This window comes from Heloderma suspectum, chromosome 4 (genome assembly GCF_057233095.1).
Source record: "Heloderma suspectum isolate Gila_16-S chromosome 4, 16-S_ref, whole genome shotgun sequence".
Taxonomy (NCBI): Eukaryota; Metazoa; Chordata; class Lepidosauria; order Squamata; family Helodermatidae; genus Heloderma; species Heloderma suspectum.
The window spans coordinates 302,018,831-302,041,566 of NC_139461.1; the positions used below are offsets into that span (position 1 = coordinate 302,018,831).

Below are 22,736 nucleotides of genomic sequence, written 5' to 3' on the forward strand. Positions count from 1 at the left end.
CACGCTTAATGCTGTTTGCCTGAAGGAGAGAGACTGGCCATTGTGACCTCATGTTGTTGCCACCTCCCTGAAGACTGCCTCACCTAAATGCCCTTATGCTGATCACTTGAAGGAAATGGAAATGGAAATGAGGAGAGAGAGAGAGAGAGAGAGAGAGAGAGAGAGAGAGAGAGAGAGACTGGCTCCTACAGCCACATATTGCCAACCACTTTCATGAGAAAGGTACCCGCTGCACTCCAGACCGGAGTGTACTGGGGTTTCATTTTTTTTACTTTCTTCCTTGCCCTCCCATCGTCTCAAATGAAAGCCTCCCCTCTCCTCACGTGGATGCAACTATCTACCAATGCTTTCTAGGACACAAGATGGCTGCCTTCTGACTCCTGCTGGCTGCCAGTGATAGAGTTTCTCCGTGCTATGTCTGCCTGCCAGTCACTTCTCTAACGAATGGGACCCATCACTGAAGCATCAGCAACCACTCTTTTGAAGATGAGAAAGCATCAGGGAGCCAACTTGAAAAGGGTGGTGGTTATTTCCACAGAGAACTATGAGAAATGAAAACTTAATTTTAAAAGCCCTAAAACTAAAATCAAAACTGGAACTAGAATATGAACTCTTTCATTGTCCTGGTGGATGCCACATGCCCACAATTCCTTTGACATTTCAGAAACAACAATCCTTACTCACCAGAGATCACTTCTAGCACCAACGCATTTTATTTACAACATTATTGTTTTCTGTACCTACCTGGGGAGCCTTTAGCAGAATGAGCTCTGCAGAGGAGTCTATCAAAGTCGGGGGTTGAAGGGGAGATACAGGTGGGATAGCCACTGTGGGGACGGTAAAGGCATGAATCAAGGGAAAGCCTGGAGTGATTGGTAGTGACTGCCCTTCCTCCAGGACAACTGACTGAGAAATCTTCTGATACCTTGATGGGACACAGGAGCTACTGTGGAAAACAGAAAGAATGTTAAGAGCTCTGCAGTCAAACAAAAGACTAGCACTGAAACAGAGCAAGGACAGGAAAATTCAGAATACCCATAATGCAAGCATGTCATATAAAATATTATGGGATGGCTTTATAATCAGCGAGGAGACAGCCTCTCTAGCCTGGTTCCAAGGCAAAATAAGTCTACTTATCTATGGGGAAATTCCTGTATTTAGACAGAATGAAACATTTTATGTATACCAGATTCCATACAGCATTCATTGGAAAGGAGAAGCCTACCACTTGTGTTCTAGACCACTGCCCTTTCCGGCTTATAAAAGCACCAGGGGTGGAACTAGCTGAGTGCGTAAGAGTAGCAGGGAATGTCTCTTTACAGCAAGGTGTGATTCTGTCTTGCCTAAAAGAGGCAAAGTAAGACCTTTGTGTGTATTTTTTTACAAAAAACCTCCCTGAACTCCATTGTATAGGATAATTTCTGCCCCGTCTGTAATACTCCATTATTGGGCAAGTGCTACAGTGTGTGGTGTCTTCTCAGCTCCAGGGATTTCTGGATGATACAGATTATCTAGATCCATTTCAATCTGGCTTCAGGCTGGTTATGGGACAGAGACTGCTTTGGTGGATGATCTATGCCAGGAAATGGACAGGGTGAGAGTGTCCCTGTTGGTTCTGCTGGACCTCTTGGAGACTTTCAGTACCATCAACCATGATATCCTTCTGGTGCGTTTGTCTGAGATGGGACTGGGAGGCACTGTCATATGGTGGCTCCAGTCCTTCTTCAAGGGGCAATCTCAGAAGGTGGTGCTGGAGGATTCCTGTTTGACGTCATGGCTGTTGGCCTGTGGGGTCCCTCAGGGCACCATCTTATCCCACATGCTATTTAACATATACATGAAACTGCTGGGAGAGATTATCCGGAGTTTGGGGGTTCAGTGCCACCAGTATGCTGATGACACCCAACTCTGTGTCTTTCCATCCAAATCCAGGGAACTGTTCTAGTTCTAAACCAGTGTCTGATGTCAGTAATAGACTGGATGAGAGCAAACAAACTGAAGCTTAATCCAGACAAGAAAGGGATACTTCTGGGTAGTCAAAAGACAGATCATGGAACAGGGATTCAATCTGTGCTGGATGGGGTTATACTGCCCCTGAAGACTTGGGTGTACTCCTGAACATCCTTAAACCTGGATGCCCAGGTTTCAGCAGCAGCCAGGAGTGCATTTGCGCAGCTCAAGCTAGTGCACCAACTGCACCCATTCCTAAAGATGTCTGACCTGGCTCCAGTCATGCATGCCTTCGTTTGGACTACTGTAATGAGCTGTATGTGGGTCTGCCTTCAAAAACTGTTCAGAAACTTCAGAATGCTGTGGCCAGACTGTTGACTGGGACCAGTTACAGGGAACACATGACTCCCTTGTTACAATAGCTTCACTGGCTACCGGTCTGTTTCCAAGCAGAATTCAAAGTGTTGGTTATGCTCTATAAAGCCCTATATGGCTCAGGGCCAGGCTACCTTGAAGACTGTCTTCTCCCATATGTGCCTGCCCAGGTCTTAAGATCTTCAGGAAGAGCCCTTCTTTTAAGACCACCACCTTCAGAGGTGCATTTGGTGGTGACACAAAAGAGGGCCTTTTCGGTGGCCACTCCCAGACTGTGGAATTCCCTGCTGATGGAGGCTGGGTTCGCCCCCTCTCTGCTGTCCTTCCGCCAGCAGGCAAAGACCTTTTTTTTCAAGCAAGCCTTTGGCATGTAAGCGGGTCTGTTGGGTTGGATGCAGTTTTTATTCTGATGTTTTTAAATTATGTTTTAATCCATTTTAAAATTATTTTTAATCAAGTTTGATTTGTGATTGTAAGCTGCCTGGAATGCCATTTTTCATGGTAGAAAGGTAGGGTACAAATCAAATAAATAAATAAATTCCAAGAGCAAAACATGGTGTGTCTGTGTGTGTGTGCAGATGCAAACATGCACTTTCACGATTTGAGAATTAGTTGTGCCGATCTCTAGACACCCACACCTACCCTGTTAGTAGTTATACCTGTTCTCAAGCACTCTTTACATAGCCTTGCAAGATGTTATCTTCAAGTGAAATGAAGCAGCATATCATTGCATTTCTTCTCATTCTTTTCCCAAGGGGTACCATGTTAGTCTGTAGCAGCAAAAACAACAAAGAGTCTTGTTGCACCTTAAAGGCCAACCAATTTATTCTGGCATAAACCTTCATGAACACTCTCTGCTGTGCATCTAATGATGTGGAAAGTATCCATGAAAGCTTATGCCAGAAATCTTTTTGTTAGGGAGTGATCCTATGCCCCCCAGACAGCAACTGACAGAAGGTAGTTCGGTTTCCTGGCTCCGAGGCTGGAGACAGGACTCTGACCTGGCAGCCAGGAAACTGCGCTCTCCACCCCCTCCCGCTTGGAGCTGGTATGGAGAGAACAGCGCCAGCTACCTCTCTGCGCTTGGAAAACGGAGCATGGAGATGAGGAAAAGGGGCTGTTCCGAGGGGCAGGGCAGAGAGGAGACCGGAGTGGCTATGATACAATGCATCCTGTAATCACCCCAGTCTCCTTCCCTTCCCCTCCAAGGAGCCACTGCTAGATGGGCAAAATTGCCCATCTAGCAGAAATGCAGGGCAGCTGGAGTGCAGAGGCGAAGATTGCCCCTGTTGTCCTCCTGCCCTGCGTTAGATACTCGACAGCCTCTGAGTTTGGACACTGCTGGCAATCCACATAGGATTACGCCCTTAGTCGTTAAGGTGCTGCAAGACTCTTTGTTGTTTCTCATTGATTATTTGCCTTCCCTCTTCTCACTTCCCTCCATTCTCTCCTTTACCCTTTCAATATTTAGATTCTAAGCTCCTCAGAGCAAAGTCCTGTCTTTTGTTTATGTTACCATGTAAAGCACCACAGACACTGGTGGTGCTGATTAAATAAATAGATCACCCTGCTTCTTCCTACCGAACTAAAAAGGCAGCATATATCACCAAGCACAATGTTCTTTGGCATTCACACTGGGGCAGGTTTGTCTTCAATAGCCTTCAATAGGAAAACCTTGAAGCTATTTCATAGAATCATAGAATAGTAGGGTTGGAAGGGGCCTACAAGGCCATCGAGTCCAACTCCCTGCTCAGTGCAGGAATCCAAGTCAGAGCATCCCTGACAGATGGCTGTCCAGCCTGACAGATGGCTGTCCAGCCCATGACCTCCCTAGGTAACTGGTTCCATTGTCGTATTGCTCTAACAGTTAGGAAGTTTCTCCTGATGATCGAGAAGAGATCCTGGCCTTCCTCTCTGTGACAACCTTTCTTGAAGAGCGCTATCCTATCTCCCCTCAATCTTCTCTTCTCAAGGCTAAACATGCCCAGTTCTTTCAGTCTCTCTTCATAGGCCTTTGTTTCCAGTCCCCTGATCATTTACAAGGTTCAGTCAACATTTTGGAAGCACCAGACCCTGCAATTAGGGATGGATGCATCTGTCAATTTGGGTTTCTCTCAGTTTCCTCATTTTTCCCAAGTTTAAGTTTGGTTTGTCCTGAACGTTGCCTAATAAGACACGTTTTTGCAAGTAATTTTCCTAATATAATGCATTTCAAATGTTCTTTTTCCTTAATATATGCATATTGTATGCATTTTTTATTGGAGAACTCCATTGCAAAACTCAGAAAGGTGTGAATTTTGAAGGGTAACTGACTTTCGTTTTGCAGTGAGGTTCAAAAGTTCAGTGTTCAGTAAAATCAATTAGGTAAATACGAACTGAACAAATTACTCCCCTACCGCTAGTTGCAGCACTGCTGAAACTAAGCATGTGTAGGCCTGGTTAGTTCCCAGAGTGGGAGACCACCAGAAACTTCATGTAGCAAGTGATATAACAGAATCATAGAACAGTAGGGTTGGAAGGGGCCTACAAGACCATCGAGTCCAACCCCCTGCTCAATGCAGGAATCCACGTTGGAGCATCCCCGACAGATGGCTGTCTAGCCTCATCTTGAATGCCTTCAGTGTGGGAGAGTCCACTACCTCCCTAGGTAATTGGTTCCATTGTCACATTGCTCTAATAGTCAGGAAGTTTTTCCTGATGTTCAGCCGGAATCTGGCTTCCTGTAACTTGAGCCCATTCTTCCATATCCTGCATTCTGGGATGATCGAGTACAATTAATAAATTGTTTTAAAGCCATTTACCTATTTGGTGAGAATGTTCCATGGACGCTGATGCAATGGACCTTTGGCTCCACAAACTCCAAAGTGAATTGTTCATATGGGACCAGGTACACTTTGTACTAAAAGCAGGGAGGAAGGAAAAATGTTTGTGGCGGAGGGCAGGAAGAGGAAACAGACTCCTTTCCAGGTAAGAGGGGAATGGGAAGATGGAGGCAAAGAAGGGAGAGTGGGGCAGACCCTTAAGACTTTTTCAGCTTCTCTTCCACCATACAAACTATTCTTCAAGTTGACTGTTTCAGGAAAGCAGATCCTTTTACTACCATTGGGCTTAGCCTGGAAACTCGGAAACCTCTACCAAAGCTTGCCCAAATTCAGTCCTGCAGCTCCCCACTGCAAGCACCTTAAAATTCCCACCCTAGAATTTCAGCTGTGCTGTAGATTTTTGCCACAGCTGGGCATGCTCTGCTTCAAAGACAAGCCTTACCAGGAAGAAATGGGCCCGATCTGCAGTGAATCGGATCGTAGCCTCTGTGGCCACTTCAAAAGCTGCCAAGCGATTTTGCAGATCTAACGCTATCCCACGGCAAAGGAAACTGCAAGACAAAAGCAGTTGTCAAGCTCAAGAATGGTCTTATCCTGCCAAATGCAGTTTTCTCTTGATGGTTTTAATAAAGAGCCCTTGTAACTCTTTGGATTGCTTTCTCTGAGTATTGGAAAGGGAGGACGGGTGCTTCCTAAGGATATCCCAGGCCCTCACTTCCTATTCGTAAGGCCGCTGTCTGAATACAGATTTGAAAAAAGGAGTTCACAGACAATGTAATCAATCTGTCATCTATACACACTGTCTAAGTTGTTTAAATAGGGCATCAGAGTTCAGGATGCTTGCGCTATTTTCAACTCAGCCATGCCCTGCTCTGAGGATGTGGATTCTTGGCCTGGATTTCTGGCACTGGAATGTACAGTAATGAGAATCTAAATGGCACACGCCTTTCACCCAACTGCAATAAATGCTAATGTAGTTCTGACCATTAGACCTCCAAAGCATGGAGTGCATACTCAAGTAGAAAACAGAACAAGCAGAGTATCAGCTCCACCCTAACCAAGTAATACCATAGCATGTGTGTCTTGCCCACGGGAGTCACTGCCAGTGCTGCAGATCACTGCGGCTTCTGTATCACAACCCTGTTAATTTCCCTCTGGCAGAAACCTCAAAAGTATGCTGTCAATCCACAAGGCCCTGATCTCTCTCACTCTTCCTTTGATCAGCTTGAAAACACATCTGCTTGGTGCTCTCCAGCAGGCCTCTGTTTTGGCCAAGTTATAACTGAGCAAGACTGAAGAATTATTCCCAACTCGGGCACACATGCCACAAATTCTGAGAATTGCTTCTGTAATATTAACAGTACAAAGAAAGAGCAGAAAATCTGTCTTCATAAGCTATGTAACAGCAGTGCATATTCCTCTATCAAGTCCAGATTCTCCCATCTCTTCTATCTGGGGACGTACCTGTACTTGCAAGTGTGTAAAGCAAGAATGCCCTGCTGAATAGCAAGCTGTGGTGATTTCACTTCTACACCGATTGTTTGCGGGGTATCCTCACTGGCATATTCCACCAGAAGCGCATACCTCCCTGGCTGGGGGACAGCAACCGACAGCTGCACTTCCAGCTATGTACAAGAAAAAGCAGAGTCACGGAGAAAAGCGCACTAGGCTGAGTCTCAGGAGGTCCTGATCTGAATCTTTCCTTTGAAATAGGCTCTGCATGATATTTTCCTTCAAGGAAATGTTCCTGGGAAAATTATGGTAGAGGACACACAGGAGATATAAAACCAGAACTCCATCTGATACGGTGGCTGCACCCCTATCACCCTAACCATCTGCTCCCATCAGTAGTTCATGCCCTGGTCTCCTCTTACCTAGACTACTGTAATATGCTCTATGTTGGGTTACCCTTGAAGATGGTTTGGAAGTTGCAGCTGGTGCAGAATGCGGCGGCCAGCCTGATTAAAGGCAGCCGTCAGCGAAACCACATCACTCCAGTGCTGAAGGAGTTGCACTGGTTACCAGTTGTATTTCGGGCACAATTCAAGGTGTTGGCATCGACCTTTAAAACCCTATATGGTTCCGGCCCAGTCTATCTGAAGGAGCGCCTCCAACAACACCAGGGACACCGCTCAATGAGATCGGCCTCAGTCTGTCCCATCAGCCAGGTCAGCTAGGCTGGTGAGGACTAGGGAGAGGGCCTTTTCTGTGGTGGCCCCCACTCTGTGGAATTCCCTCCCTAGTGACCTCAACTATGCCCCCTCTTTGATGAGCTTCCACTTTAAAAACCTGGCTGTTCAGGTGGGCATTCAGGGTGGGTTAGGGTTTTTTAGAGCAGTGTTGTTTTGCTTTGTTGGGGTTTTTTGTTCAGTTGATGTAAATTTGTTATTAGTATTGTATGCTGCCTAAAGTGGCCGGGTAGATGGGTGGCTAATAAATCAAATCAAATAAATAAATAAATAAACTGAAAAGTGTATATCTTTTCTAGTAAAAACTGATAGGAAGAAGCAGGTTAAGTTAGTTATCTAACTCAGCAAGTTTTTCTAATTTCAACTCCAGCATTAAGTTTTCTGTGTGAATTACTCCATGTGAATTATTTCAAAAGCTCTCCTGTGGAAGAAATAGTTACGTTGGCACCAGTCTCACAGTGCAACGCTATGCATATTTACCTGGAAGTTAAGTCCCACTGTGTTTCACAGGACTTACTTCATAGTAAGTGTGCACAGGATTGCAGCCAAACTCTCTCCGTCTCAGGCCTCAAACTACAAGCCAGGAAAACCTGTGAATTCTATTTACACGTTCACTGAAAAATGGGCCTAGACCCAAACGCAGGTGAGTATAGGCCAGAGCAGTGAAGGTGAACTCAAAGGCACTACTTACTCCTCCTGAATCACAGGAACCTACGATGCGCCCTGCTGGATCAGGGTGAATTTGATCCAGCTAGTCCAGGGTCTTGCTTCCCAGTGACCAAACAGATGCCTGTAGGACAGGGATGAGCAGAACATAGATCTCCTGATGTTTTGGACTTCAATTCCCAGAAGCCCCTGCCAGTATAGCTAATGGTCAGGAATGCCAGGAGTTGAAGTCCAAATCATCTGCAGATCTACTTACTGCCCACCCCTGCTCTAGGAAGCTGACAAGCATGGCATGATGCCAATAGTCCTACTACTGTTGATTCCCAGCAACCGATTATTCAAGGGCAGAGTGCATCTGGATACGGAAGTTGCATATGGCTATCATAGCTCACAGCCATTGATAGACCTGTCCAAATAAGTTACTTTCCTGAAAGGCAACAGGGGCGGTGCTTGAACAACTGGGGAGGTGATAAATAGGAAGAAAGTAATCCGTTCCACCTGGGGGACAGTGCTGCAAGGATGACACTAGAGGTGCAACCTTTAATTGATGAATTAGCATGACTGGAACCACTTACATCACTGCCACTGCAGACCACCATCTCAGGATACATGGGGGAGATCTGCTCCTTAGCACAGGGTCTCGGCAAGCTGTTGTCCAGCTTGCACACAGCATCTTCTCCTGACCCAAAGGCGAACTGCTCCACAGGCACATACATATACAGCAGGCAGCTAGAAGGGATAGGAAGTAACTTTTTTCTGCAACTAAGTATCTACTAGAATAAAGCACTGAATATTCTCACAAAGCCACACATTCCCATGGGGGTAATCTGTCGAGGACCACGTGCCAGCGGTGTGCAGGGCCAAGCCAGCAGTGTGCGTGGCCAGATGCAAAGGTGGTGGGGGCCACCCCCTCTTCTCCCTCTCTCTCTCTCTCCACCTTCCCTCTCTTCCTCCCTACCTAATAAACCACTAGGGTCCGGAAAGATAATTCTTGCCAGAGGTCTGAGCTGATTGCTTGCAGAGGGCTTTTGAAATTAGGCCAACAGGTGAAACTTGCTCCCCCGTGATCTGGAGGAAAAGTGGCAAAATGCGACATATTCTTTAAAGTTAGTTTGGAAATGGGGCAGCAGCAGAAACTGGCCACAAAAGACACAGTGGCCATGTTGCCTTTCCCTCCTTCCCCAAGGGCTCAGGGCTATTTGGAAAATTCTGAGAGGCTTCACGTGTCACACAGTAGAAACTGAAATACATTAAACATTTAGGTTGCAATCCTGGGCACAGTTAGGCTTCCTGAATCCCACTGAAGTTACGGGATTTAAACAGCCTGTGTGCAAGACTGCAGCCCTTATGTGTACCATTTCCATCTCATAAACATTCATCGTCCAAAGAGAAGCTTTGGAAATATTCTGAGGACAACTTGACTTCAGTCATTCCCCATTTAGGGTCTGGCCAATCCTATATTGCTCTAACCATCCCAGTGTTTGGTATTGCCATTCACAAATGTGAACTCCTGCTCAAAACCATTGAATTCTCTATGAAAGAAAACCATGAATGCCCCAATGATACTCAATGGAAGCTGGTACACTGTGCCCCTCACATTTAGGGATGGCGGAGAATTCCACCACGGATTTCAGTGAGGCCGAATGCACTGGCATTCGGCCCCCCGAAATCCGTGGCGGAACGGCCTGCCCCCTCGCTCCCCCGGGACGAGACTTACCTGGGGCGGATGTTCCGGAAGGTGGTGGCTCCAGCGGTGGCGGCGGCTGGTCTTCCGACCGGCTGCCACCACCGCCATTTGCAGTCTGGTCTTTTTATTTTTTTTTACACAGACATGATAGGCTATGTAAAGTGTTACGTAGCCTATCATGTCTGGGTTAAAAAAAAAAACAACGCGTATGCAAATGGCGGCGGCAGCAGCCGCCGCCATTTGCATTCCTTATTTTTCGCCATCTTAGTCTATGTAAATATTTACGTAGGCTAAAACGGAGAATCAAAAGGGAACACAAAGAGCACCCACTACGCTATTTGTGTTCCTTTTTATTTTCGCCGTAATAGTCTACATAAATATTTACATAGACTAAGACGGCGAAAAATAAGGAACGCAAATGGCGGCCGCCATAGCCGCCGCCATTTGCATACGCATTTTTATTTTTTTTAACCCAGATGTGATAGGCTACGTAAAGACTTGTGTAGCCTATCACGGTTGAATACAGGGACGCAACGGCAGCGGCTACAGCAGCCGCCACTTGCGTCCCTGCTACCCAGCAGCTGGGTGTCCGGCTGCTGGTGGAGCCGGCTGGCGGCTCCGCAGAATCCCTGCGGCACAGAGCCAGCTGGGCAGGACTCCGGGGGGAGGAACAGAGCACCTCCCCCCCCATCGAGGATTCCAGGGGGAGGGACGGAGCACCTCCCCCCCACCTCCCCCCTCACCGCGAAGCAGATCCGCAAAACGGTAAGTAACTTTCGTACATCCCTACGTCACATTCCACCACGCACTGAAAACTTGGTTATTCAGGCAGGCATTTGGGATGGGTTAGGGTATTTTTAAATAATGTTTTAATGTATAATTTTACTTTTTTAAATTGTACCGTTGTACATCGCCCAAAGTGGCTGGATGACCAGCCAGATGGGTGATTAAGAAATGTAATAAAATAAATAAATAAATAAATAAATAAATAAATTTCTGAAGGTTGGATCCAGGATCTGCCTTCTGTGAGAATAAAGGACCTGTGGAAGGTCCTTCTGCCCAATTTTAAGGGATCCCCATTCCCTGTACACCACGGCTCACCCCATTCAGCACGTTCCTCTAACTCTCTGTGCAGCATTTCAGAGGGTTGGTGGGCCTGCCATGGGAAGGAGGGGGTGGGGAAGTCCATTCCCACCAGTGCAGTTGATTCAGCGTAAAACTGGATCCAACGTACAGTGCAAACTAACCCTATGACCGAGATGAGAATGGAAGCCTTACTTTTGGCCTGCTTGTTCAGGAGCTGGGCTATAGGTACAAGGATCTGAGACTTTCAGCTGCAATATAGGAGCCTCATAGTAGGAGCTGGGCAGCAGGACCAGGTAATCCTGGAATGAAGGGCGGGAGTATTAGGTTTGGCAGCTCATCTTGCCTCTGTCCCAGGGAAAAGGGAAGGGCTGTCCTTACCAGCAGGATGTCCTCAGCTTCAATGACCAGAGACCACACATGAGGACTCAGCACAAATGGCTCACCAAAGCTGTTCTGAGGAACGGTGACAAAAGCCGGCTCTCTGGTGGGTGCAAATACAATCTGCTTCATTTGCTCGGTCCCTGTAATGGGGAAAAGAACAATGGACCCTCAAGTCAGGTTTGAGAGGTGTACAAGATTTCTGGCCTCGAGCTGAGAATGAATTACCAAAGTTACAAAACGGAGGGCCAGTTACCATGTAATTCTCTGCAGTTTCATCATTCCCATAGAAAGAGGCCACACGTGTGTGGTGCGCAGCTTCATCATGTTCTGCATGTATCTATCTAGTTCTTGCACTGTCCGTTCCCACTTTCACACCCTCAGGGTTCCATTGACAAGTCACAGTGCCAAGTTTCAAATTTATTTATTTACTAAAAAAAAAAAAATCTGGATGCCTTTCAGAATAGAGCCTCTATGTCCAGGTGGTTCTGCTAGCTTCGCAAAAGCTAACGAAAGGAGGACGCCTCCAACCAAAACCCAGTGTGGTTTGAATGAAGATGCTTTTGTCAGGGTGCTGTGTTCTGTACTCTTCACTGCAAACAGAATTACCCTGCAGCAATGAATACAGAACACAGTGTCCCTGATGAAGAACTTTCACTCAAAATGTATTGGGCCTAATAAATTATGCCATTTCCAATGTACCCTGGAGGTATTCTCCTTTCTTGTTTTTTGTATTGGTGCCTCCCACCCCCCCCACCCCGCCCAAGCTTCACATATACATAGAGCTGACTGGATGGGCCTTGCCCTCCCAAAAGGGTGGCAATAAGGTGGGGTAGGCCCACATAACTGGCCTGCCTGCATGGTTGCAATATTATTTGGCTGTTTTATTTTTAATTGATTGGTTGTTTTGATTTTATCCTGTTGTTAGCTGCCTTGAGAGCATTTCTGCTGAAGATGATGAGAGCTAAACAAAATAAATAAATAATTCATATTTGCACAGAAACATACAACAGCCACATGAGACAGCACCACCTCTCTTTCCCCCATCTCTCTTTCTGGTTGTGTAGGGGACCTTAAGAGATGTGACACTCTTTATCTATTTTGGAAATGGAGAAAGGGAGTAAGGGACGTTGACATCCTCCAGTGATTGAAGCCCTTGAGGCTGCCCTCAAGGAAATAAAAGCAAGGAGTTGTTGCAAAGACAGTGCTTGTTATAAGGACATAAAATAAGGGGCGTGACTTGTGGCCCTCCAGATGTTGATGGACTGCAACTCCCCTCAGTCATAGTCAGCATAACCAATGGTGAGGGATAATGGGTGTTGCAGTGCAACATCTCGAGGGCTACAAGTCACCCACCCCTGGCATACACGGTAAAGTTATCTATATAGAGCAATCTGCTCATTAAAAGAGCTGTAACACTGGTACAATGAAAACATGTTCAACAAAATTTAAGGAAGGAGGGACTGGAATAAGTGATTCCATTAACAACTTCAACACATGTTTACTATAATGTGCCTTGTGAAGGTATACACCCTAAAGGGCAGGGTATTACATTCATCAAACAAACAAACAACCAAACAAAGTATATGTGAATAGCTCAAGTCCTGGCATCCTGCACAAATGATAATGACTTAAATCAGGTGGCCTGTAGAAAACAGCTATTTATTTCCAGGAAACAAAAGATCAATCAATCAATCAAGTTGGAACTTCTGGGGTGGGGGATGTTGCACATGAAAGCAGAGGTACCAGTAATGTGGACATATGGGAGCAAATATGTAATCTTTTTCATCATAAAAACACATTCCTGCTTTACCATTTTAAGACATGGACAGAGGCTATTCCATCATATCCTAACTAAAGCAAAGGGGTGTATCACAGGATCCCTGGAGGTTATCCAGTCCTGACTGTCATGTCTGAAACACCTGGTTGGAATGCTCAGCACATGCAACTAGCTCAGAACAGCATCCAAAGCACTGCTGTTGCACATGTTCCCTGTGATTCATGTCCCTACAATGTCATATCCAAAAATAAAGTTTCCATGTCCTGCACCCAGGAGATGAGCAAGCTGTCTTCATGCTAGGAGCGTACAGAACTACCATTTCCAGTGTAGAGCTACAGGAAGCAGAGTGAATGTCAAAGCCCACTTCACGCAGTATGTGGAGTTCCTTCTAAGATTTTACCGTACAAGCATCAAACCTAGAGCTAATTACTTGTCCCTTGTAAATAGCCACTAGCCTGGTCACCTATGGTAAGGATCATATCCAGGTGATAAGGGAAGGAGTCTTTACAGCAGTTTGTTCCCCCTCTACATGCACCTTTTCCCTTGTTGTCCACAAATGATGAACTTAAGTACATGTGTGCAGGCAGACTACTAAAAATGTATGTGAGCTTGGAAGTTTTGTGGACTTATTTGCAAAGGTGAATGACTTGTGTTAAGCATCCTGAAAAGATGTTTTCACTATGAAGCTTCAGTGGGCTACTTGCAGCAGCACTTCAGTGACCCATGGCAGTACACTGGCAAAGCAAGCACATTGGCTTCAGTGGCTCTAGGAACTCAATATTCAGCTGCACGTAGTTGATTAGCAGGATCAATCTGAACGACAGAATCAGTAAAAGGACTTGTGATTCAGTCCCTGGACACTGCATCTTAGACTGTTCCTAGTAAAGGGTGCACAGAAGAACCATTTCCCACTGACAGGCACTGCAGGGTAAATTTTCCAAGGGCCATAACAGCTTCCCTTCTGAATCAATAAAATTGGAAATCCGCATCTCCAAAGGCAGCAATTATGCTGCCAAAAACTAAAGTGAACTTCATTTATAAAAATTATATGCCTTCCTTTAAGAAAAGTCTCCTGTTGCCCAAACATAATATTTCAAGGCTAGTACTCAAATAGGATTTGTAGTTTGTTCTGTTGTCAGCATGAATCAGCATCTTAAAGGGAGATGAGGAAGTGTAGGAGTTACCATACTCTATGCTAGACACAATATTGGCCGACGTTCACACATTCTGCATTTGCAGTCTGGTTAAACCAGCAAAGAACTAAAACTACATCCCACTTGCACAAGCTGTGAAAGCAGGAAAGGGAATCCTTCCTGCCTCTTCTTGAGATCAAAGCATGGAATTAAAATGACCATTTTCTTATGTTTCAGGCATACAGCTACATTATAGAATCATAGAATCATAGAATAGTAGGGTTGGAAGGGGCCTACAAGGCCATCGAGTCCAACCCCCTGCTCAATGCAGGAATCCAAGTCAGAGCATCCCTGACAAATGGCTGTCCAGCCTCGTCTTGAAGGCCTCCAGTGTGGGAGAGCCCACCACCTCCCCAGGTAATTGGTTCCATTGCCGTATTGCTCTGACACTCAGGAAGTTTTTCCTGATGTTCAGTCGGAATCTGGCTTCCTGTAACTTGAGCCCATTATTCCGTGTCCTGCACTCTGGGATGATCGAGAAGAGATCCTGGCCTTCTTCTCTGTGACAACCTTTCAAGTACTTGAAGAGCGCTATCATATCTCCCCTCAGTCTTCTCTTCTCAAGGCTAAACATGCCCAGTTCTTTCAGTCTCTCTTCATAGGGCTTTGTTTCCAGTCCCCTGATCATCTTTGTTGCCCTCCTTTGAACCCTCTCCAGCTTGTCTGCATCCTTCTTAAAGTGTGGTGCCCAGAACTGGACACAGTACTCCAGATGAGGCCTAACCAGTGCTGAGTAGAGGGGAACTAGTACTTCCCGGGATTTGGAAGCGATGCTTCTATGAATGCAGCCCAAAATAGCATTTGCCTTTTTTGCAGCCACATCACATTGTTGGCTCATATTCAGCTTGTGATCGACGACAATTCCAAGATCCTTCTCGCTCGTAGTGTGGTTGAGCCACGTATCCCCCATCTTGTAACTGTGCATTTGGTTTCTTTTTCCTAGGTGCAGAACTTGGCATTTGTCCCTATTAAATGCCATTCTGTTGTTTTCTGCCCAGCACTCCAGTCTATCCAGATCACTTTGAATTTTGTTTCTGTCTTCCAAAGTATTAGCTATCCCTCCCAATTTTGTGTCATCTGCAAATTTGATCAGCATTCCCTGCACCTCCTCCTCCAAGTCATTAATAAAAATATTGAAGAGCACTGGGCCCAGGACTGAGCCCTGCGGTACCCCACTCGTTACCTCTCCCCAGCTTGAGAAGGTCCCATTGATAAGCACTCTTTGGGTCCGATTCTGTAGCCAACTGTGGATCCACATGATCGTTGTTTCATCTAGCCCACTTCGAGCTAGTTTGCTCATCAGGATATCCTGGGGCACTTTGTCGAAAGCTTTGCTGAAGTCGAGGTATATGATGTCTACAGCATTCCCACGGTCTACAAGGGAGGTGACTTGATCAAAAAATGAGATCAGATTTGTCTGGCAGGACTTGTTTTTGACAAATCCATGTTGGCTTCGAGTAATCACTGCATTGTTGTCAAGGTGCTTCCAGATGGATTGCTTTATGATCTGCTCCAGAATTTTCCCAGGGATTGATGTCAGACTGACTGGTCTGTAGTTCCCAGGTTCCTCCTTTTTACCCTTTTTGAAGATAGGGACAATGTTAGCCCTCCTCCAGTCATCTGGCACTTCCCCGGTCCTCCATGATTTCTCAAAGAGAATAGACAGCGGTTCTGAGAGCTCTTCTGCCAGTTCCTTTATGACTCTAGGATGCAGTTCATCTGGCCCTGGAGATTTGAACTCATTCAAAGTAATGAGGTGTTCCTTGACCATATGCCTGTCGATCTCAAGCTGCAATCCTGCCCCTTCAGCCTGTACTTCGCCTTTGCCAGCGGGGTCATAGACCCTCTTTTGGGAGAAGACTGAGCCAAAGTAGGAATTGAGCACCTCTGCCTTTTCTTTGTCCTCTGTTATCATTTTGCCATCCTTATTTAATAGCTGAACAACCATTTCTTTCCTCTGCCTTTTACTATGCACGTAGCTGAAGAAAGCCTTTTTGTTGTTTTTAGCATCCCTCGCTAACCTCACCTCGTTCTCCGCTTTAGCCTTCCTGACGCCATCCCTGCAATTCTGTGCTACCTGCCTGTACTCTTCCTTTGTTACTTGGCCTTCTTTCCACTTCCTATATGTGTCCTTTTTTGTTTTCAGGTCATCCCTAAGCTTTTTGTGAAGCCACATTGGCTTCTTCTGTTGTCTTCCAACTTTTCTTCTTGTTGGAATTGTTTGTGATTGTGCCTTGAGAATTTCCTTTTTTAAAAGTTCCCACCCATCTTGGACTCCTTTTCTCGCTAGCATTGCTTGCCATGGGACCTTACTGATCATTGTTCTGAGTTTATTAAAATCAGCTTTCCTAAAATCCAGGGTACGCGTTTGAGTACACTCGGCTTTTGCTTCCCTTAGAACCAAGAACTCAAGTACAACATGGTCGCTTTCCCCCAGAGTTCCTGTAACTGCTACTTTATCCACTAAGTCATCTCTGTTGGTTAGGATCAAGTCAAGGATAGCCGATCCTCTAGTTCCTTCCTCTACTTTCTGTAGGAGGAAGTTATCCGCCACACAAGTCAGGAATTTCCTGGAGGGGCCATGTTTTGCAGAATTTGTCTCCCAACAAATATCGGGGAAATTGAAGTCCCCCATTACTACTACATCATGCTTCCTTAAAACATTGGCTATTTGATTTTCAAAAGTTTCATCCTTGTCTTCTTCCTTGTCTTCCATTGGATACCACTATCTAGTTTGTTTTGTTTAACGTGGTTTTTTTAAAGGCATTGGCACGACACTTCAGCTCTTGAGAATGTACTTCCCTGTTAATACTAATTTTATTCTGTTGGAAGAAAATGTTATTTTTCCTTGTTAGTACCAAACAGAAACACATTAACTTTCACATCTTCTGCCCAACAGTCTCAAAAGTGGTACCCAAGCTGTAACTTAAAGCTTAGTATTACTGACCCATTCCATCCCCTGCCACATAGAAGTAAATTATTCCAATTTACATTCAATAAAACTTCCCGAGATGAATACAAATTAATTGCTAGTGACCAGAAGTTGTCTGGTGTGTAGGCAGACTTGAGTAAAAAAAAACCTAAATAAGCCAGAGAGGCATGAATACAAGGAACACAGCAATAACTGGCATTTTGACAACCCCAGCACAACTGATGAGAACATGCTCTTACAGCACAATCCTATCCATGTTTACAAAGACATGCCACTGATTTCAAAGAGACTTACTCCCTAGTAAGTCTGTATAGGACTCCAGTCTCAGAAGATATCTGTTTGATTGGCAGTACAGAGCACCCTAAGAATGGAGAAGGCAGGACAAAACACAACAAGGTGTCCTCAGGAAACAGCAGTGAATTGGGGGGAAAACTGGGGTCCTTACCTCTTCGTCGTGGCTGGGAAGCTGTAATTTTGCCGTACACAGTGTCACCCCCTGTATTAATATATCTCAGGATGACATGGAACAGATAGAGCTCTCCTTCTCTCACATGCACTGTGACTTTGACTTTGTTCTGCAAAAAGGCAAAAAGCACATCGGGCAAATATCACTGCAAGGCAGGCTCCAAGCCGCTTGCCTGTCCTGCCTTTCTATCTGTCTGCCTCTCTCTATGCCCTCCCCTTTGCAAATGCCAATGTTCCTATGAGTGAACTGCTTGAGGAGATCCAAAATCTATGACATAGGGTGGTGGTGGCTTTTAGGGAGGGAGACGGGAATGCTGTTTTGCAGAAAAGCAAAGGTCAGCTCCTTTATTGGCTGATTTTGGTAGGGGTTAGTCTAGAAGTGAAAAATGCACTTACAGTTGCCACAAACATTAAACTTTCCTTCCTCAAGGACTGAGACCCTCCCTTCCACATTTGCAGGCCCCCGGTTGATGTAGCGGAAGACGAGGCGGAACAGGTCAGGGGAGGTCACACTGAGGGTCACCACTACCTTAGGCTGGTGGGAGAGAAAGGGGAGAGAAGCAGAGCACACCTTAAATAACCTCCACCGTCACCTGCCACCAGCCACCAGCTCAAGCACAGCACTCCCGGATTCCTGCTCCCAAAAGCAGCATGCCAAAGCAGGTAAGGAATCAAGCCAGACCCATCCTGCTATTGCAGAATGGCTGACTGGCCTGGAAGGATGCCTTTAAAACCATCACTCCACAGCGCATTCCACCTAGGTCATCTCACATGCCTTGCCAGAGAAGCACACTCCACAGTCAAGAGCCAAGGGGACAGAAAAGGGGAGCAGGGAGAAGCTGACAGAAGGTGACTTCTTAAGAGAAGCACACAGAACCTGGCTAAGATCTGTACTTTGCTGCCACAAAGTGTACTGACAGCTGCTAGTTTAGATGGCTTTAAAAGGGGATTAATCAGATACATGGAGAGTATGTCTAACAGTGGCTACTAGGATCAAAGCCAGCATGTCTCCGAACAGTAGGTGCTGGGGAACATGAATGGGGGGGTGCTACTGCACTCATGACCGGCTTGTGGGCTTCCCATGGACACCTGGTTTTATTTATTTATTTATTTATTTCATTTCTATACCGCCCAATAGCCGAAGCTCTCCAGTGTTGGCCACCCTGGGGGACAGAATGCTGGACTAGACAGGCCTTTGTTCTGATCCAGTAGGGCTCTTCTTATGTTGTTAAAAAAGCTGCTTTCCGATGTGCAAGTTGAAATCACAGGAATGCTCCAGCAAATAATTCCTAAAACTAATAAGTGAAAAGTCTATACATGCATCTGCCTGTGAGAAAGACATGGGTACAATGAGCTCAGGAGTGGCTTGCTATACCTGTATCTTTCTTGAAAGGAGATGTGCATATAAACCCTTCTAGATTTATGGTTTTCGCAACACAGGAGTGACCTGTGGAATCACGGTGCCCCCTGCCCGCAATCGTAATGCGGAAAAGCAGCTCTGTTTTGAGAACAATAAAACTCACAGTAATGTTAAGATTGTATGTAAACTTTCAAATGTCTCAAACAAATTAGAAATTATATAGACATGATAAGCCCAAAATTTAGTTTTCTTTTATATCTCCTGACTTTTATGTTTATGTCTTGATTTGGAGAGAATGAATATTTGGGACATTAAGTGCTTCCCTTAGCTGACTGGAAAATTCAGATGCACAGACTGGGAGTTGTCCACACCAATGGGCTGACATTCAAAATCCATGCAAAACAGGTTAACCACATGCAAACAGAATATGCAGATTAGCTGTGGTGTTCCAGCTCAAGCTACATTTACGAGAAGGCTAAACAAGGTAGCTACCTATATCCTAGACAGGTAGCGGTTTCTACAACAGAGAAACAGAACAGTCTACCTTCCAAAGCTCACTTGCATCTTAAAAATAACAATTAAATTGTGGAATGAGCACTGTTGCAAGCCTCTGGCTATTAGACAATAGGAGTGGGATTATAACAATAGCTCAAGCAATGGTGAGCATGTCCCATCAAAATCTAAAGAGAACAAGGAGAGTAGGTCCTTGACACTCCTACAAAGTTCTTGCCTCAGGGGACAAAAATCAAGCAAAGAATGCCTTTACTCTAAGAATCCTCTCCTACTGAACAAAGGCAGAGAGCAGAATTCCCAACAAACCACATAGGCCACACGTGCACACAAATTTCTCTGTGGTTGCTTCAGATAGGACATGTATCTCCAGAGAGAAGCACAGCAGATGTTACTGTCTCAAGTCCCTAGTTCTTCAACCATACCGAGTCATGCAAGAAACCAGCTACCCTCATCAACAGACAAAAGAGCAACTAAAGCCACATGCTGCAAGGTAAAAAAAAAAAAAAAGGCTAAGAGGGATTTCCTTTCCTTTGAGGAACAGGGAGATGTTACGCAGAGTTGCAACAGGGAGAGAGGAAGTGGGTGAATATCCCCATAGGAGACCTGCTTGTGTTTGTTTACTGACAGTCCCTTACGTAGTTCCTGCCTAACCACTTTCTCCTCAGACTGACATAATAAAGTGGTTCCAGATCTGGGATCTTACCTATCATCCAGCTGTTCTGTTCCTAATAGGTAAACAGGCTTTCACTATAGACATATATACACAGGTGCGGAGTGACCACTTGCACCGGGGCTCTGTTTGGCCTCATGCTTTTGGGAAGCCACTTTGAGTACAATGTGTAGCTGATCCCTCCCTTTCAAAGCCTCTTCCAATGTTACAACTTCCCAGCAGGAAAAGCACTTCCCTGTCCATGAAGTGAAAATCATGTATAGATCACACCTCTATTTCATTGCAAGAACATACAGCGTACATACGATGAACAGCTGCAGCCGACTGCAGTGTCCCAAGTATGCATACATGCAGCAAAATAGTAATGTGCGCTCCTTACATGTGATGACCTACATATGACTTTTATCCTTTTTGCTCTACAGAAGTGCTTTGCTTGTATGAAATTCGTAACATTCAAAGCTGCCTTTGGCATCTGGCCAAAGAAAGAGGTGGAGGAGTAAGACTTACCTGGATGGAAGACATCTGTGTGTATCCTCTCCAGCTGAAATTCTCAAATTCCACAGGGTTGTAGCCAAAGCGAACAGGCCTCCCATCCAGTGTAGTTCCCTCTTCGAGCTCGTATTTCAGGTGGTGAAGGTCAGGGACGTAATGGTCTTTTGCTGGTCTGTGCATAAAACGTCAAGTACACACTTAACAGCTTGGTTTCCATCTGCACCGTTAAGTAGAAATGACTAAGCTTGATTATATTTAGGATCAACTAAGTCAACAAAATCTCTTTCTAGTATATATTCAGCACACCCACCTCTATGGTCTGGACTGTTTGCATTAATCTCAAGAAAGCCCTATTCCCTGCCCAGGATTATTCAATAAATGTTATGCAATTTTGCATGCTTTATTTTGAATGTCTTTTTAGATGAAAACCATCAAAACTTGCAACCGTGAGATGGCAGGAGATGTGTGCAAAAGTGAGGAATAATGGGGGTCTCTGGAGAAGAGAACACAGAGGTCCATAAAAGCCTGACCAGATGCCCCTGGAAAGCTCACAAAGCTCAACAGAGACGGTTGTCCCTTTGTATTTGTTTTGTATTTAAGTTAGAGGGACATGTCTAAGACTGAACAAAAACACCCATCCCAAATCTGCCATCCTATTTGCAGGCAATGAATCTGGGAAGTGGGAGGCTAAAAATTCTTCAAAAATTTCAGGGGGTTTATAACTGGTAGAAGCGGCCATCCCCCCCACCCCCCAATATGCCACAGTACTAAAATAGTAAGAAAAGGAAACATGCTGTTCTTCCTTTAAATGTCCCCCCGCCCCATTTTTTTAAAAGAATCCTCCCCCAACCCCAGCCACACCAAATTGGTCCGCACTAGCCACAACCTCTGAATATGAAGTTTCCATTATTTTAGTTATGATAACTAACAGGCAATGATATAATTTCTCCTGACCAAATTTAGCTAATCCTTCCTCTTTTTTTGCCACCTAAGCTAGCAAACATCATGCCTCTCTTTTAATGCTAACCAGGACTAATGATGAATGTATATGTTTTAATAGTATGTTTGATTTTTTGTAAGCCGCCTTGTGTCCCAGTACTGGGAAAAGGGCGGGGTATAAATAAATATAAAAATATAATAAAATAAAGAAGAAGAAGAAGAAGAAGAAGAAGAAGAAGAAGAAGAAGAAGAAGAAGAAGAAGAAGAAGAAGAATGGAAATTGGTGGTTGAAGCCAATTTAAAATACTTGTTAATACCGATTCCTGGTTAGAATTAACTGTAGTTACAGGGAGTGCCAACATAACTATGGTTAGGAACAGAGGGATGTGTGAGTGAGTGTGAGTGAGTGAGTGTGTGTGTGTGTGTGTGAGGGGGTGATTATGCCCAAATGTGGAGGGGCTGAGGAAGGGAGTGAACAATCCCATGGCATACTCCCCATTCCTTAACTAGGACAAAAGATGTGAAGTGTTACTTCTATACAGGTAATTATTATACACTAGCAAAAAATTCCATCAATATATGGGTGTGGGCTCTTTATGGAGAGTTTGTACACTGCAATAACCCTAGGGTCCTCTTTGAACAGGGCTGTATTGTGTGAATACACACACACGCTCATGCACACAGCACATGTTCACACACACACACACACACACACACACACAGTGTAATCCTGGACAATCCATACTTGGGGGTGAAAGGGGTTTCACCATAACCTCAGATTGTTTGTTGTTTATTCGTTTAGTCACTTCCGACTCTTTGTGACTTCATGGACCAGCCCACGCCAGAGCTTCCTGTTGGCTGTCGCCACCCCCAACTCCCCCAAGGTCGAGTCTGTCACCTCCAGAATATCACCCATCCATCTTGCCCTTGGTCGGCCCCTCTTCCTTTTGCCTTCCACTTTCCCTAGCATCAGCATCTTCTCCAGGGTATCCTGTCTTGATGTGGCCAAAGGACTTCAGTTTTGCCTTTAACATCATTCCCTCAAGTGAGCAGTCTGGCTTGATTTCCTGGAGTATGGACTGGTTTGATCTTCTTGCAGTCCAACGCACTCTCAGAATTTTCCTCCAACACCACAGTTCAAAAGCATCTATCTTCCTTCGCTCAGCCTTCCTTATGGTCCAGCTCTCGCAGCCAGAGGTTACTACAGGGAATACCATTGCTTGAACTATGTGGACCTTT

General features: G+C 45.2%; 1 protein-coding gene across 2 annotated transcripts in view; it reads right to left on the reverse strand.

Annotated features, from left to right (window-relative positions):
- Nucleotides 1–22,736, reverse strand: part of LAMA5 (laminin subunit alpha 5) — a 246,893-nt gene that overhangs the window by 68,209 nt on the left and 155,948 nt on the right. The window contains exons 22-30 of one of the 2 annotated variants that reach the window (XM_084854353.1): nt 20,574–20,730; nt 17,504–17,633; nt 11,154–11,296; nt 10,968–11,074; nt 8,578–8,731; nt 6,612–6,772; nt 5,590–5,698; nt 5,127–5,224; nt 745–943 (exon numbers count right to left, since the gene is read on the reverse strand). In XM_084854353.1, the coding sequence (XP_084710479.1) occupies nt 745–943; nt 5,127–5,224; nt 5,590–5,698; nt 6,612–6,772; nt 8,578–8,731; nt 10,968–11,074; nt 11,154–11,296; nt 17,504–17,633; nt 20,574–20,730 (1,258 nt within the window). Of the gene's footprint in view, nt 1–744; nt 947–5,126; nt 5,225–5,589; nt 5,699–6,611; nt 6,773–8,577; nt 8,732–10,967; nt 11,075–11,153; nt 11,297–17,503; nt 17,634–20,573; nt 20,731–22,736 lie in introns of both variants that reach the window. The other variant, XM_084854352.1, reaches the window with a different exon arrangement.